The 14124-nt window shown below is 53.8% G+C and overlaps 1 protein-coding gene across 1 annotated transcript in view; it reads right to left on the bottom strand.

Moving 5' to 3' along the window:
* Window positions 1-7666, bottom strand: part of LOC144695301 (HEPACAM family member 2-like) — a 42533-nt gene extending 34867 nt beyond the window's left edge. Inside the window, exon 1 of the mRNA XM_078566204.1 lies at window positions 7609-7666. Within this exon, the coding sequence (XP_078422330.1) occupies window positions 7609-7651 (43 nt within the window). The 5' untranslated portion in view covers window positions 7652-7666. The remainder of the gene's footprint in view (window positions 1-7608) is intronic.
* Window positions 7667-14124: the final 6458 nt, after the last annotated feature.

The following is a 14124-nucleotide window of genomic DNA, read 5'->3' on the forward strand; positions in this document are numbered from 1 at the left end:
TCGCCCAGTTTACGTTTGGTCTCTCCAATGTAGAGGAGACCGCATTGGGAGCAATGAATGCAGTAGACTAAGTTAGGGGAAATGCAAGTGAAATGCTGCTTCACTTGAAAGGAGTGTTTGGGCCCTAGGACGGTGAGGAGAGAGGAAGTGAAGGGGCAGGTGTTGCATCTTCTGCGTGGGCATGGGGAGGTGCCATAGGTGGGTGTTGAGGAGTAGGGGGTGATGGAGGAGTGGACCAGGGTTTCCCAGAAGGAACGATCGATGTACCGGAGAAAGAGTTGCGGGAGGGGGCTGCAGTAGGACTGGAACAAGGAATGTTCCACATACCCCATAAAGAGACAGGCGTAGCTGGGGCCCATGCGGGTACCCATAGCCACACCTTTTATTTGGAGGAAGTGAGAGGAGTTAAAGGAGAAATTGTTCAGTGTGAGAACAAGTTCAGCCAGACGGAGGAGAGTAGTGGTGGATGGGGATTGTCAAGATAACGAGAAATGAGTTCCGTGGGGTAGGAACAGGCTGACACGATCAGTCTGCCGGGACAGTTCTGTTTGTGGATTTTGGTTAGGAGGTAGAAGCGGGCCGTCTGAGGTTGGGCGACTATCAGGTTGGAAGCTGTGAAGCTTGTCAGCCTGTTCCTGCCCCACGGAACTCATTTCTCGTTATCTTGACTCCCTTCTCTCTCCCCTTGTCCAGTCCCTTCCCACCTACATCCATGATTCCTCTGACACCTTACGTCACATCAACAATTTCCAGTTCCCTGGCCCCAACCGCTTCCTCTTCACCATGGATGTCCAATCCCTCTACACCTCCATCCCTCACCAGGATGGTCTGGGGGCCCTTAGCTTCTTCCTTGAACAGAGGCCCGAACAATCCCCACCCACCACTACTCTCCTCCGTCTGGCTAAACTTGTTCTCACACTGAACAATTTCTCCTTTAACTCCTCTCACTTCCTCCAAATAAAAGGTGTGGCTATGGGTACCCGCATGGGCCCCAGCTATGCCTGTCTCTTTATGGGGTATGTGGAACATTCCTTGTTCCAGTCCTACTCCGGCCCCCTCCCACAACTCTTTCTCCGGTACATCGATGATTACTTCGGTGCTGCTTCATCCTCTCGTCGGGACCTGGAAAAATTTATTAATTTTGCTTCGAATCTTCACCCCTCCATCATTTTCACATGGTCCATCTCTGACACTTCCCTTCCCTTCCTTGACCTCTCTGTCTCAATTTCTGGTGATAGACTGTCCACCAATATCCATTACAAGCCTACCGACTCCCACAGCTACCTCGACTATAGCTCCTCACATCCCGCTTCCTGTAAGGACTACATCCCATTCTCTCAGTTCCTTCGCCTCCGTCGCATCTGTTCTGATGACGCTACCTTCAAAAACAGTTCCTCTGACATGTCCTCCTTCTTCCTTAACCGAGGTTTTCCACCCATGGTCATTGACAGGGCCCTCAACTGTGTCCGGCTCATCTGCCGCGCATCTGCCCTCACGCCTTCTCCTCCCTCCCAGAAACATGATAGGGTCCCCCTTGTCCTCACTTATCACCCCACCAGCCTCCGCATTCAAAGGATCATCCTCCGCCATTTCCGCCAACTCCAGCATGATGCCACCACCAAACACATCTTCCCTTCACCCACCTGGCGGCATTCCGTAGGGATCGTTCCCTCCGGGACATCCTGGTCCACTCCTCCATCACCCCCTACTCCTCAACCCCCACCTACGGCACTTCCCCATGCCCACACAGAAGATGCAACACCTGCCCCTTCACGTCCTCTCTCCTCACCGTCCAAGGGCCCAAACACTCCTTTCAAGTGAAGCAGCATTTCACTTGCTTTTCCCCTAACTTAGTCTACTGCATTCGTTGCTCCCAATGCGGTCTCCTCTACATTGGAGAGACCAAACGCAAACTGGGCGACCGCTTTGCAGAACACCTGCGGTCTGTCTGCAAGAAAGACCCAAACATCCCTGTCGCTTGCCATTTTAACACTCCACCCTGCTCTCTTGCCCACATGTCTGTCCTTGGCTTGCTGCATTGTTCCAGTGAAGCCCAACGCAAACTGGAGGAACAGCACCTCATCTTCCAACTAGGCACTTTACAGCCTTCCGGGCTGAATATTGAATTCAACAACTTTAGATCTTGTATTCCCTCCCCCATCCCCACCCCCTTTCCGTTTCTTCCCCCTCCCTTTTGTTTTTTCCAATAATTTATATAGATTTTTCTTTTCCCACCTATTTCCATTATTTTTAAATCTATAACTATAATACCCTGTCAGTCTTTCCACCCCACCCCCACTAGAGCTGTACCTTGAGTGTCCTGCCATCCATTCTTAATTAGCACATTCTCTTAGATAATATCACCACCTTTAACACCTCTCTGTTCCTTTGTCTGTGACATCTTTTGATTATCTGCTCCTATCACTGCTTGCTTGTCCCTACAACCACATCCCCCCACCCCCAACTTCTCTCCCCCCAACAGCCCCCCCCCCTCCCCACCTTAAACCAGCTTATATTTCACCCCTCTCCTAACTTTACTCAGTTCTGTTGAAGGGCCATGAGGACTCGAAACGTCAACTCTTTTCTTCTCCGCTGATGCTGCCAGACCTGCTGAGTTTTTCCAGGTAATTCTGTTTTTGTTTAGGAATAAACAATTGTTGCAGTTCATCATGCGCTCTTTGAATGTTTGCCATTGCCTATCCACTGTCATCCCTTTAAGTAACGTTTCCCGATCCATCATAGCCAACTCGCACCTCATACCATCATAGTTTCCTTTTTAAGATTCAGGACCCTAGTCTCAGAATCAAGTACGTCACTCTCCATCCTGATGAAGAATTCTATCATATTATGGTCACTCATCCCCAAGGGGCCTCGCACAACTAGATTGCCAATTATTCCTTTCTCATTACACAATACCCAGCCTAGGATTGCCTGTTCTCTAGTTGGTTCCTCAACGTATTGGTCCAGAAAAACATCCTGTAAACACTCCAGGAATGCCTCCTGTACGCTATTGTTACTAATTTGATTTGTCCAATCTATATGCAGATTAAAGTCACCCATAATTACAGATGTTCCTTTATTGCATGTGTCTCTAATTTCCTGTTTAATGCCATTCCCAACATCACTACAGTTTGGGGGTCTATATACAACCCCCACTAATGTTTTTTGCCCCTAAGTGTTTCTCAGCTCTTCCCAAACACATTCCACATCGTCGGAGCTAATATCTTTCCTCACTATTGCGTTAATTTTCTCTTTAACCAGCAATGGAACTCCACCGCCTTTTCCTTTTTGTCTGTCCTTCCTACTGAATCCCTCTGGATGTTCAGTTCCCATCCCTGGTCACCCTGCAGTTTGTCTCCGTAATCCTGACTATATCCTATCCGTTTACATCTATTTGCGCGGTTAATTCATCCACTTTATTGGGAATGCTCCTCGTGTTAAGGCACAAAGCCTTAAGGCTTGTCTTTTTAACTTTACTAGTCCCGTTCCCACTATTTTTCACTGAGGCCGTTTGATTCTTCCCTTGATTTCTCTGCCTATCACTTTTCTTATTCCCCTTTCTGTCTTTTGTTCTTGTCCTTGATTCCCCCTCCTCTAACTCCTTGAATAGGTTCCCATCCCCCTACCATCCCCTGCCATTACTCACCTCAACGTCCTGAGCATTTTCAATGCTGCCTGCTGGGATTCTCTGTCAGTTGTCCATCTGAGCTGACCTGCATCTCTGCCCACTCACTGATCGCACTCCCATGCAGTACCTGCAAATGATAAGGCTGAAGCATTTGCTGCAATCTTCAGTCAGAAGTGCCGAGTGGATGATCCATCTCGGCCTCCTCCGGTGATCCCCAGCATCACAGATGCCAGTCTTCAGCCAATTCGATTCACTCAACGTGATATCAAGAAATGGCTGAAGGCACTGGATACTGCAGAGACTATGGGCCCTGACAATATTCCGGCAATAGTACTGAAGGCTTGTGCTCCAGAACTTGCCTTGCCCCTAGCCAAACTGTTCCAGTGACATCTACAACACTGGCATCTACCCAGCTATGTGGAAAATTGCCCAGGTATGTCCTGTATACGAGAAGCAGGGCAAATCCAAACGGCCAATTACCACCCCATCAATCTACTCTCCATCATCAGTAAAGTAATGGAAGGGGTCATCAGCAGTGATATTAAGCGGCACTTGCTTAGCAATAACCTGCTCACTGACGCCCAGTTTGGGTTCCGCCAGGGCCACTCAGCTCCTGACCTCATTACAGCCTTGGTTCAAACATGGTGCTAGGAAATAGAATAGTTTATGTCAGTTATATTGGTATTTGTGGGTGTTGGGGATGAGTTTTAGCTTTAAAGTTTAAATTCAATTTGTATTTCTGTATCTGTGTTAAGAAAGGTCAAATTGAGTTTTAGTTTCACTTTCGGAAGGTATCCGCATTTCTAATAAGGAGTTTTACGACTTTTAAAGAAAGAGTAAACATACAAGGGTAGAAGGATTGGAGGGGCCCAGAGAGGCAGGTCCCTCCCACAGACACACACAGAAGAAAGACAGCAGTTTGACTTGGAAGCTGTGGAGTTCAGCTGGTTATTAAAAGTAACTGCCAGGAGAGACTGGAGCAAAGGGGACAGATAGAAGTTCCAAGTTAAGAAAAACGCCAAAAATCCAGGGGAATGGAACAGCGAAAAGTCCAAAGAGGACGTTGTAGTCAAAGGAGGGAGAAGAACCTGGGAAAAGGTCCAGTTAAGTGAAGTTAAGAGTGAGGGGCAGAGGGGAAGGCTCCAAGCTTCAGATTAAGTGAGAACAGCTTGCAAGAAGCAAGAAGGTGCAAAGTGACAGCTGAAGGTCTGTAACTCTGTGCAGAATCCATATGGGTAAGAAATAACAAGGGGAAGAAGACATTGGTGGGTGTAGACTAGAGGCCCCTTGACAGTAGTTATACTATAGGACAGTGAATAAATCAGGAGATAATGAGGGCATGTAAAAAAAGGCAGTACATTAATCATGGGTGACTTTAACTGTCACTTAGATTGGGAAAACCTAAATCTAATCTGTTTTGGATCTAGTAATGTGTAATGAGACAGGTTTAATAAATGATCTCAGAGTAAAGGATCCCCTAGGAAACAGTGACTATAAAATGGTGGAATTTAGCATTCGGTTTGAGAGTGAGAAACTTGGGTTGGAAACAACTGTGCTAAACTTAAATAAAAGTGATGACAATGGTTTAAGGACAGAGTGGACTGGGAAAGGACTTTCGCAGAAAAAACAGTTGATGAACAATGGCAGATGTTTAAGAAAATAGTTCATGACTCACAACAAAGATATATCCCAGAGAGGAAGAAGGATTCAAGGAAGGGGATAAACCAACCATGGCTAACCGAGGAAGTTAAGGACAGTGTCAAATTAAATTAAAAAAATCATACAATGTGGCAGAAATTAGTGGTAAACCAGAGGATTGGGAAAGTTTTAACAAGCAATAAAAGATGACCAAAAAAATAATAAAGAGGGAGAAAATAAACTTTGGGGGTAAACTAGCAAGTAATATAAAAAAGGACAGTAAGAGCCTCTTTAAATATATAACAAGGAAGAGAGAGGCCAAAGTGAACATAGGCCCCTTGGAGAATGAGGCTGGGGAAATAATAATGGAGAACCAGGAAAGCGCAGAGGAGTTAAATAGATACTTTGCATCAGTCTTCACGGTAGAAGACACTAATAGAATCCCAAAAATACTAAATAATCAAGGGGCAAAAGGGGGGGAGGAAATAAATACAATAACTATCACTAGAGAAAAAGTACCAGGGAAACAAATGGGGCTAAAGGCTGATAAGTCCCCTGGACCTGATGGGTTGCATCAGGTCCAAGGGACTCGCTCTGGGATTGACCCTGACTCGCTCTGGGATTGACCCTGACTCGCTCGGGGATTGACCCTGACTCGCTCTGGGATTGACCTTGACTCGCTCTGGGATTGACCCTGACTCGCTTTGGGATTGACTCTGACTCGCTCTGGGATTGACCCTGACTCGCTCTGGGATTGACCCTGACTCGCTCTGGGATTGACCCTGACTCGCTTTGGGATTGACTCTGACTCGCTCTGGGATTGACCCTGACTCGCTCTGGGATTGACCCTGACTCGCTCTGGGATTGACCCTGACTCGCTCTGGGATGGATCCTGACTTGCCCTGGGATTGACGCAGACTCCTCTGGGATTGACACTGACTGACTCTGGGATGGATCCTGACTGACTCTGGGATGGATCCTGACTGACTTTGGGATTGATCCTGACTGACTCTGGGATGGATTCGGGCTGTGTGGTCACGCGGGTGGTCAGTGTGGTCACGCGGGTGGTCAGTGTGATCACGCGGGTGGTCAGTGTGGTCACGCGGGTGGTCAGTGTGGTCACTCAGGGGGTCAGTGTGGTCACTCCGGGGGGGTCAGTGTGGTCACCCAGGGGGGGGTCTGTGTGGTCACTCCGGTGGGTGGTCAGTGTGGTCACTCTAGGGGTCAGTGTGGTCACTCCGTGGAGACAGTGTGGTCACTCGGGTGGTCAATGTGGTCACTCTGGGGGGGTCAGTGTGGTCACTCGGGGTTTCAGTGTGGTCACTCCGGGGGGTCAGTGTGGTCACTCGGGGGGGGGTCAGTGTGGTCACTCGGGGGGGTCAGTGTGGTCACTCGGGGGGGGGGGTCAGTGTGGTCACTCGGGGGGGGTCAGTGTGGTCACTCGGGGGGGGGGTCAGTGTGGTCACTCGGGGGGGGTCAGTGTGGTCACTCGGGGGGGGGTCAGTGTGGTCACTCGGGGGGGGGGGTCAGTGTGGTCACTGAGGGGGTCAGTGTGGTCACTGAGGGGGTCAGTGTGGTCACTCAGGGGGTCAGTGTGGTCACTCAGGGGGTCAGTGTGGTCACTCGGGGGGGGTCAGTGTGGTCACTCAGGGGGGGTCAGTGTGGTCACTCGGGGGGGGGTCAGTGTGGTCACTCGGGGGGGGGTCAGTGTGGTCACTCGGGGGGGGTCAGTGTGGTCACTCGGGGGGGGGGTCAGTGTGGTCACTCGGGGGGGGGTCAGTGTGGTCACTCGGGGGGGGGGTCAGTGTGGTCACTCAGGGGGTCAGTGTGGTCACTCGGGGGGGGTCAGTGTGGTCACTCGGGGGGGGTCAGTGTGGTCACTCGGGGGGGGTCAGTGTGGTCACTCAGGGGGGGGTCAGTGTGGTCACTGAGGGGGTCAGTGTGGTCACTCGGGGGGGGTCAGTGTGGTCACTCGGGGGGGGTCAGTGTGGTCACTCGGGGGGGGGGTCAGTGTGGTCACTCGGGGGGGGGTCAGTGTGGTCACTCGGGGGGGGGGTCAGTGTGGTCACTCGGGGGGGGTCAGTGTGGTCACTCGGGGGGGGGTCAGTGTGGTCACTTGGGGGGTCAGTGTGGTCACTCGGGGGGGGGGTCAGTGTGGTCACTCGGGGGGGGTCAGTGTGGTCACTCGGGGGGGGGGGGTCAGTGTGGTCACTCGGGGGGGGGGTCAGTGTGGTCACTCGGGGGGGGGGGTCAGTGTGGTCACTTGGGGGGTCAGTGTGGTCACTCGAGTGAATCCTGACCCTGGGGTTAATCTTGACTCTGGGTTTCTCTCTCTCTCTTACCCTGATACATGAAGGCGATGGTGAAGCTGCTGCTGATCCACATTGTGGCTCCCGAGGGGAATCCGCCGCCGGGGTGGGGGGGGGGCGGGAATCGGACAGGCCGAACCGGAAGTGCCTTTCCAGGGTCACCTGAACCACGTCTCCAAGGTAACAACCTTTCGTCATTAATCACGAACGCAGAACACCCCGCCCATCCCTAACCCCGCCCTCTCTAATCACGCCCACTCAACCTCAGGTCTCTAACTCCACCCCCTCCTTACCAATGCCCCATCGCTAATCTCGCCTAAAGTTTGACCCCGCCCCCTCTAACTCCACCCGCTCTCTAACCCCGCCCCCAATTTGACCCCGCCCCCTCCCTAACCCCTATATTTTACCAACCCTCCACTCTGACCCCGCCCTCACTCTAACCCCGCCCACTCTCTGACCCAGCCCTCTCCCAGTGACGGAATTCGCTCTGGCCCGCCCCTCTTTGACCCCGCCCTCAACCAGACCCCGCCCTCACCCTTAACCCGCCCTCATCCTTAACCCGCCCTCACCCTATGGCCACGCCCACTATTACACACCCATTCCTCTCTGACACCGCCCACTCTGACCACGCCCTTTCTAGCCGAGCCCCTGCTCCGGCCCCGGCCGCACTCTGACCACGCCCCTCTCTGGCCCCGCCCCTTCGGGCCTGCTGTTTCCAGGGTAACGAAGCGGGAGGAGCGGCTGCGACATGTGGCGGGTCCGAGTGATTCTGGGTCTTTGCTTCACCTTCACCGGTAAGAGAGGAGGGGTCAGTGTGGTCACTAGGAGGGTCAGTGTGGTCACTCGGGGGGGTCAGTGTGGTCACTTGGGGGTGTCAGTGTGGTCACTCCGGGGGGTCAGTGTGGTCACTCCGGGGGTCAGTGTCGTCACTCGGCGGGGTCAGTGTGGTCACTCAGGGGGTTCAGTGTGGTCACTCCGGGGGGTCAGTGTGGTCACTCCGGGGGTTCAGTGTGGTCACTCCGGGGGTTCAGTGTGGTCACTCCTGGGGGTTCAGTGTGGTCACTCCGGGGGTTCAGTGTGGTCACTCCGGGGGTTCAGTGTGGTCACTCCGGGGGTTCAGTGTGGTCACTCCTGGGGGTTCAGTGTGGTCACTCCGGGGGTTCAGTGTGGTCACTCCGGGGGGTCAGTGTGGTCACTCCGGGGGTTCAGTGTGGTCACTCCGGGGGTTCAGTGTGGTCACTCCGGGTGAGGGGGAGGGGTCAGTGTGGTCCCTCAGGGGTCAGTGTGGTCACTCCGGGGGTTCAGTGTGGTCACTCCGGGGGTTCAGTGTGGTGACTCCGGGGGTTCAGTGTGGTCACTCCGGGGGGTCAGTGTGGTCACTCAGGGGGTCAGTGTGGTCACTCCGGGTGAGGGGGAGGGGTCAGTGTGGTCCCTCAGGGGTCAGTGTGGTCACTCCAAGGGGTGGTCAGTGTGGTCACTCAGGGGTCAGTCTGGTCACACGGGGGGCTCGGTGTGGTCACTCGGGGTGTCGGTGTGGTCACTCGGGGTTCAGTGTGGTCACTCGGGGGTCAGTGTGGTCACTCGGGGGGGTTCAGTGTTGTCCCTCGGGGGGGCAGTGTGGTCACTTGGGGGGGGTCAGTGTGGTCACTTGGGGGGGGTCAGTGTGGTCACGCGGGGAGGTCAGTGTGGTCACTCGGGGAGGTCAGTGTGGTCACTCGGGGGGTCAGTGTGGTCACTCGGGGGGTCAGTGTGGTTACTCGGGGGGTCAGTGTGGTCACTCAGGACAGTGTGGTCACTCGCGGGGAGTCAATGTGGTCACTCGGGGGGGTCAGTGTGGTCACTCGGGGGGGGGGGGTCAGTGTGGTCACTCGGTGGGGTCAGTTGGACACTCTTGGAGACTCTTCTGAGACTGCTTCACCGCGATACTGACTGCAGGACACTCTTCCCAGACTGCTTCACCGTGATGCTGACTGCAGGACACTCTTCCCAGACTGCTTCACCGTGATGCTGACTGCAGGACACTCTTTCCAGACTGCTTCACCGCGATGCTGACTGCAGGACACTTCCCAGACTGCTTCACTGCGATGCTGACTGCAGGGCACTCTTCACAGACTGCTTCACCGTGATGCTGACTGCAGGACACTCTTCCCAGACTGCTTCACCGCGATGCTGACTGCAGAACACTCTTCCCAGACTGCTTCACCGCGATGCTGACTGCAGGACACTCTTCCCAGACTGCTTCACCGTGATGCTGACTGCAAGACACTCTTCCCAGGCTGCTTCACCGTGATGCTGACTGCAGGACACTCTTCCCAGGCTGCTTCACCGCGATACTGGCTGCAGGACACTCTTCCCAGACTGCTTCACCGCGATGCTGACTGCGGGACACTGTACCGAGACTGCTTCACCGCGATACTGACTGCGGGACACTCTACCCAGACTGCTTCACCGCGATGCTGACTGCGGGACACTCTTCCCAGCTTCACCGTGATGCTGACTGCAGGACACTCTTTCCAGACTGCTTCACCATGATGCTGACTGCAGGACACTCTTCCCAGCTTCACCGTGATGCTGACTGCAGGACACTCTTCCCAGACTGCTTCACCGTGATGCTGACTGCAGGACACTCTTCCCAGGCTGCTTCACCGCGATACTGGCTGCAGGACACTCTTCCCAGACTGCTTCACCGCGATGCTGACTGCGGGACACTGTACCGAGACTGCCTCACCGCGATACTGACTGCGGGACACTCTACCCAGACTGCTTCACCGCGATGCTGACTGCGGGACACTCTTCCCAGCTTCACCGTGATGCTGACTGCACGACACTCTTTCCAGACTGCTTCACCATGATGCTGACTGCAGGACACTTTTCCCAGACAGCTTCACCGTGATGCTGACTGCAGGACACTCTTTCCAGACTGCTTCACCGCGATGCTGACTGCAGGACACTTCCCAGACTGCTTCACTGCGATGCTGACTGCAGGGCACTCTTCACAGACTGCTTCACCGCGATGCTGACTGCGGGACACTCTACCCAGACTGCTTCACCGCGATGCTGACTACGGGACACTCTTCCCAGACAGCTTCACCGTGATGCTGACTGCAGGACACTTTTCCCAGACTGCTTCACCATGATGCTGACTGCAGGACACTCTTTCCAGACTGCTTCACCGCGATGCTGACTGCAGGACACTTCCCAGACTTCTTCACTGCGATGCTGACTGCAGGACACTCTTTCCAGACTGCTTCACCGTGATGCTGACTGCAGGACACTTTTCCCAGACTGCTTCACCATGATGCTGACTGCAGGACACTCTTTCCAGACTGCTTCACCATGATGCTGACTGCAGGACACTTTTCCCAGACAGCTTCACCGTGATGCTGACTGCAGGACACTCTTTCCAGACTGCTTCACCGCGATGCTGACTGCAGGACACTCTTTCCAGACTGCTTCACCGTGATGCTGACTGCAGGACACTTTTCCCAGACTGCTTCACCATGATGCTGACTGCACGACACTCTTTCCAGACTGCTTCACCATGATGCTGACTGCAGGACACTTTTCCCAGACAGCTTCACCGTGATGCTGACTGCAGGACACTCTTCCCAGACTGCTTCACCGTGATGCTGACTGCAGGACACTCTTCCCAGGCTGCTTCACCGCGATACTGGCTACAGGACACTCTTCCCAGACTGCTTCACCGCGATGCTGACTGCGGGACACTCTACCCAGACTGCTTCACCGCGATGCTGACTGTGGGACACTCTTCCCAGACAGCTTCACTGTGATGCTGACTGCAGCACACTCTTCCCAGACTGCTTCACCGTGATGCTGACTGTAGGACACTTTTCCCAGACTGCTTCACCGTGATGCTGACTGCAGGACACTCTTTCAAGACTGGTTCACCGCGATGCTGACTGCAGGACACTCTTCCCAGACTGCTTCACCGTGATGCTGACGGCAGTACACTCTTCCCAGACTGCTTCACCGTGATGCTGACTGCAGTACACTCTTTCCAGACTGCTTCACCGCGATGCTGACTGCAGGACACTTCCCAGACTTCTTCACTGCGATGCTGACTGCAGGACACTCTTCCCAGACTGCTTCACCGTGATGCTGACTGCAGGACACTCTTTCCAGACTGCTTCACCGCGATGCTGACTGCAGGACACTTCCCAGACTGCTTCACTGCGATGCTTACTACAGGAAACTTCCCAGGCAGCTTCACAGAGATGCTGACTTCAGGACACTCTTCCCAGACTGCTTCACAGAGATCCTGACTGCAGGATACTCTTCCCAGACTGCTTCTCCGCGATGCTGCCTGCAAGACACTCTTCCCAGACTGCTTCACAGCAATGCTGACTGCAGGACACTCTTCCCTGACTGCTTCACCGCGATACCGACTGCAGGACACTTTTCCCAGATTGCTTCACCACGATACTGACTGCAGGACACTCTTCCCAGACTGCTTCACAGCGATGCTCGCTGCAGGATGCTGTTCCCAGGCTGTGTACAGCAATAATGATGCAGGACACTCTTCCCAAACTGCTTCACTGCGATGCTGACTGCAGGACACTCTTCCCAGACTGCTTCACGGCAATGCTGACTGCAGGAGACTCTTCCCAGACTTCTTCACCGTGATGCTGACTGCAGGACACTCTTTCCAGTCTGCTTCACCGCGATGCAGACTGCAGGACACTCTTCCCAGACTGTTTCACCGCGATGCTGAATGCAGGACACTCTCCCCAGACTGCTTACAGCGATGCTGACTATAGGACACTCTTCCCAGGCTGCTTGACAGCGATGCTGACTGCAGGACACTCTTCCCAGACTGCTTCACCGCAATGCTGACTGCAGGACACTCTTCCCAGACTTCTTCACCGTGATGCTGACTGCAGGACACTCTTTCCAGTCTGCTTCACCGCGATGCAGACTGCAGGACACTCTTCCCAGACTGTTTCACCGCGATGCTGAATGCAGGACACTCTCCCCAGACTGCTTACAGCGATGCTGACTATAGGACACTCTTCCCAGGCTGCTTGACAGCGATGCTGACTGCAGGACACTCTTCCCAGACTGCTTCACCACGACGCTGACTGCAATATACTCTCCTCAGACTGCTTCACCGCGATACTGACTGTAGGACACTCTACCCAGACAGCTTCACAGAGATGCTGACAGCAGGACACTCTTCCCAGACTGCTTCACCGCGATGCTGAATGAATGACGCTCCTCCCAGACTGCTTACAGCGATGCTGACTATGGGACCTTCTTCCCAGGCTGCTTCACAGAGATGCTGACTGCAGGACACTCTTCCCAGACTGCTTCACCGTGATGCTGACTGCAGGACACTCTTCCCAGGCTGCTTCACCGCGATACTGGCTACAGGACACTCTTCCCAGACTGCTTCACCGCGATGCTGACTGCGGGACACTCTACCCAGACTGCTTCACCGCGATGCTGACTGTGGGACACTCTTCCCAGACAGCTTCACTGTGATGCTGACTGCAGCACACTCTTCCCAGACTGCTTCACCGTGATGCTGACTGTAGGACACTTTTCCCAGACTGCTTCACCGTGATGCTGACTGAAGGACACTCTTTCAAGACTGGTTCACCGCGATGCTGACTGCAGGACACTCTTCCCAGACTGCTTCACCGTGATGCTGACGGCAGTACACTCTTCCCAGACTGCTTCACCGTGATGCTGACTGCAGTACACTCTTCCCAGACTGCTTCACCGTGATGCTGACTGCAGGACACTTCCCAGACTGCTTCACTGCGATGCTGACTGCAGGGCACTCTTCACAGACTGCTTCACTGTGATGCTGACTGCAGGACATTCTTCCCAGACTACTTCACCGCGATGCTGACTGCAGGACACTCTTCCCAGACTGCTTACGTCGATGCTTACTATAGGAAACTTCCCTGGCTGCTTCACAGAGATGCTGACTGCAGGACACTCTTTCCAGTCTGCTTCACCGCGATGCAGACTGCAGGACACTCTTCCCAGACTGTTTCACCGCGATGCTGAATGCAGGACACTCTCCCCAGACTGCTTACAGCGATGCTGACTATAGGACACTCTTCCCAGGCTGCTTGACAGCGATTCTGACTGCAGGACACTCTTCCCAGACTGCTTCACCACGACGCTGACTGCAATATACTCTCCCCAGACTGCTTCACCGCGATACTGACTGTAGGACACTCTACCCAGACAGCTTCACAGAGATGCTGACAGCAGGACACTCTTCCCAGACTGCTTCACCGCGATGCTGAATGCATGACGCTCCTCCCAGACTGCTTACAGCGATGCTGACTATGGGACCTTCTTCCCAGGCTGCTTCACAGAGATGCTGACTGCAGGACACTCTTCCCAGACTGCTTCACCGTGATGCTGACTGCAGGACACTCTTCCCAGGCTGCTTCACCGCGATACTGGCTACAGGACACTCTTCCCAGACTGCTTCACCGCGATGCTGACTGCGGGACATTCTTCCCAGACTGCTTCACCACGATACTGACTGCAAGACACTCTTCCCAGGCT

This window comes from Cetorhinus maximus, chromosome 21 (genome assembly GCF_964194155.1).
Source record: "Cetorhinus maximus chromosome 21, sCetMax3.hap1.1, whole genome shotgun sequence".
NCBI lineage: Eukaryota > Metazoa > Chordata > Chondrichthyes > Lamniformes > Cetorhinidae > Cetorhinus > Cetorhinus maximus.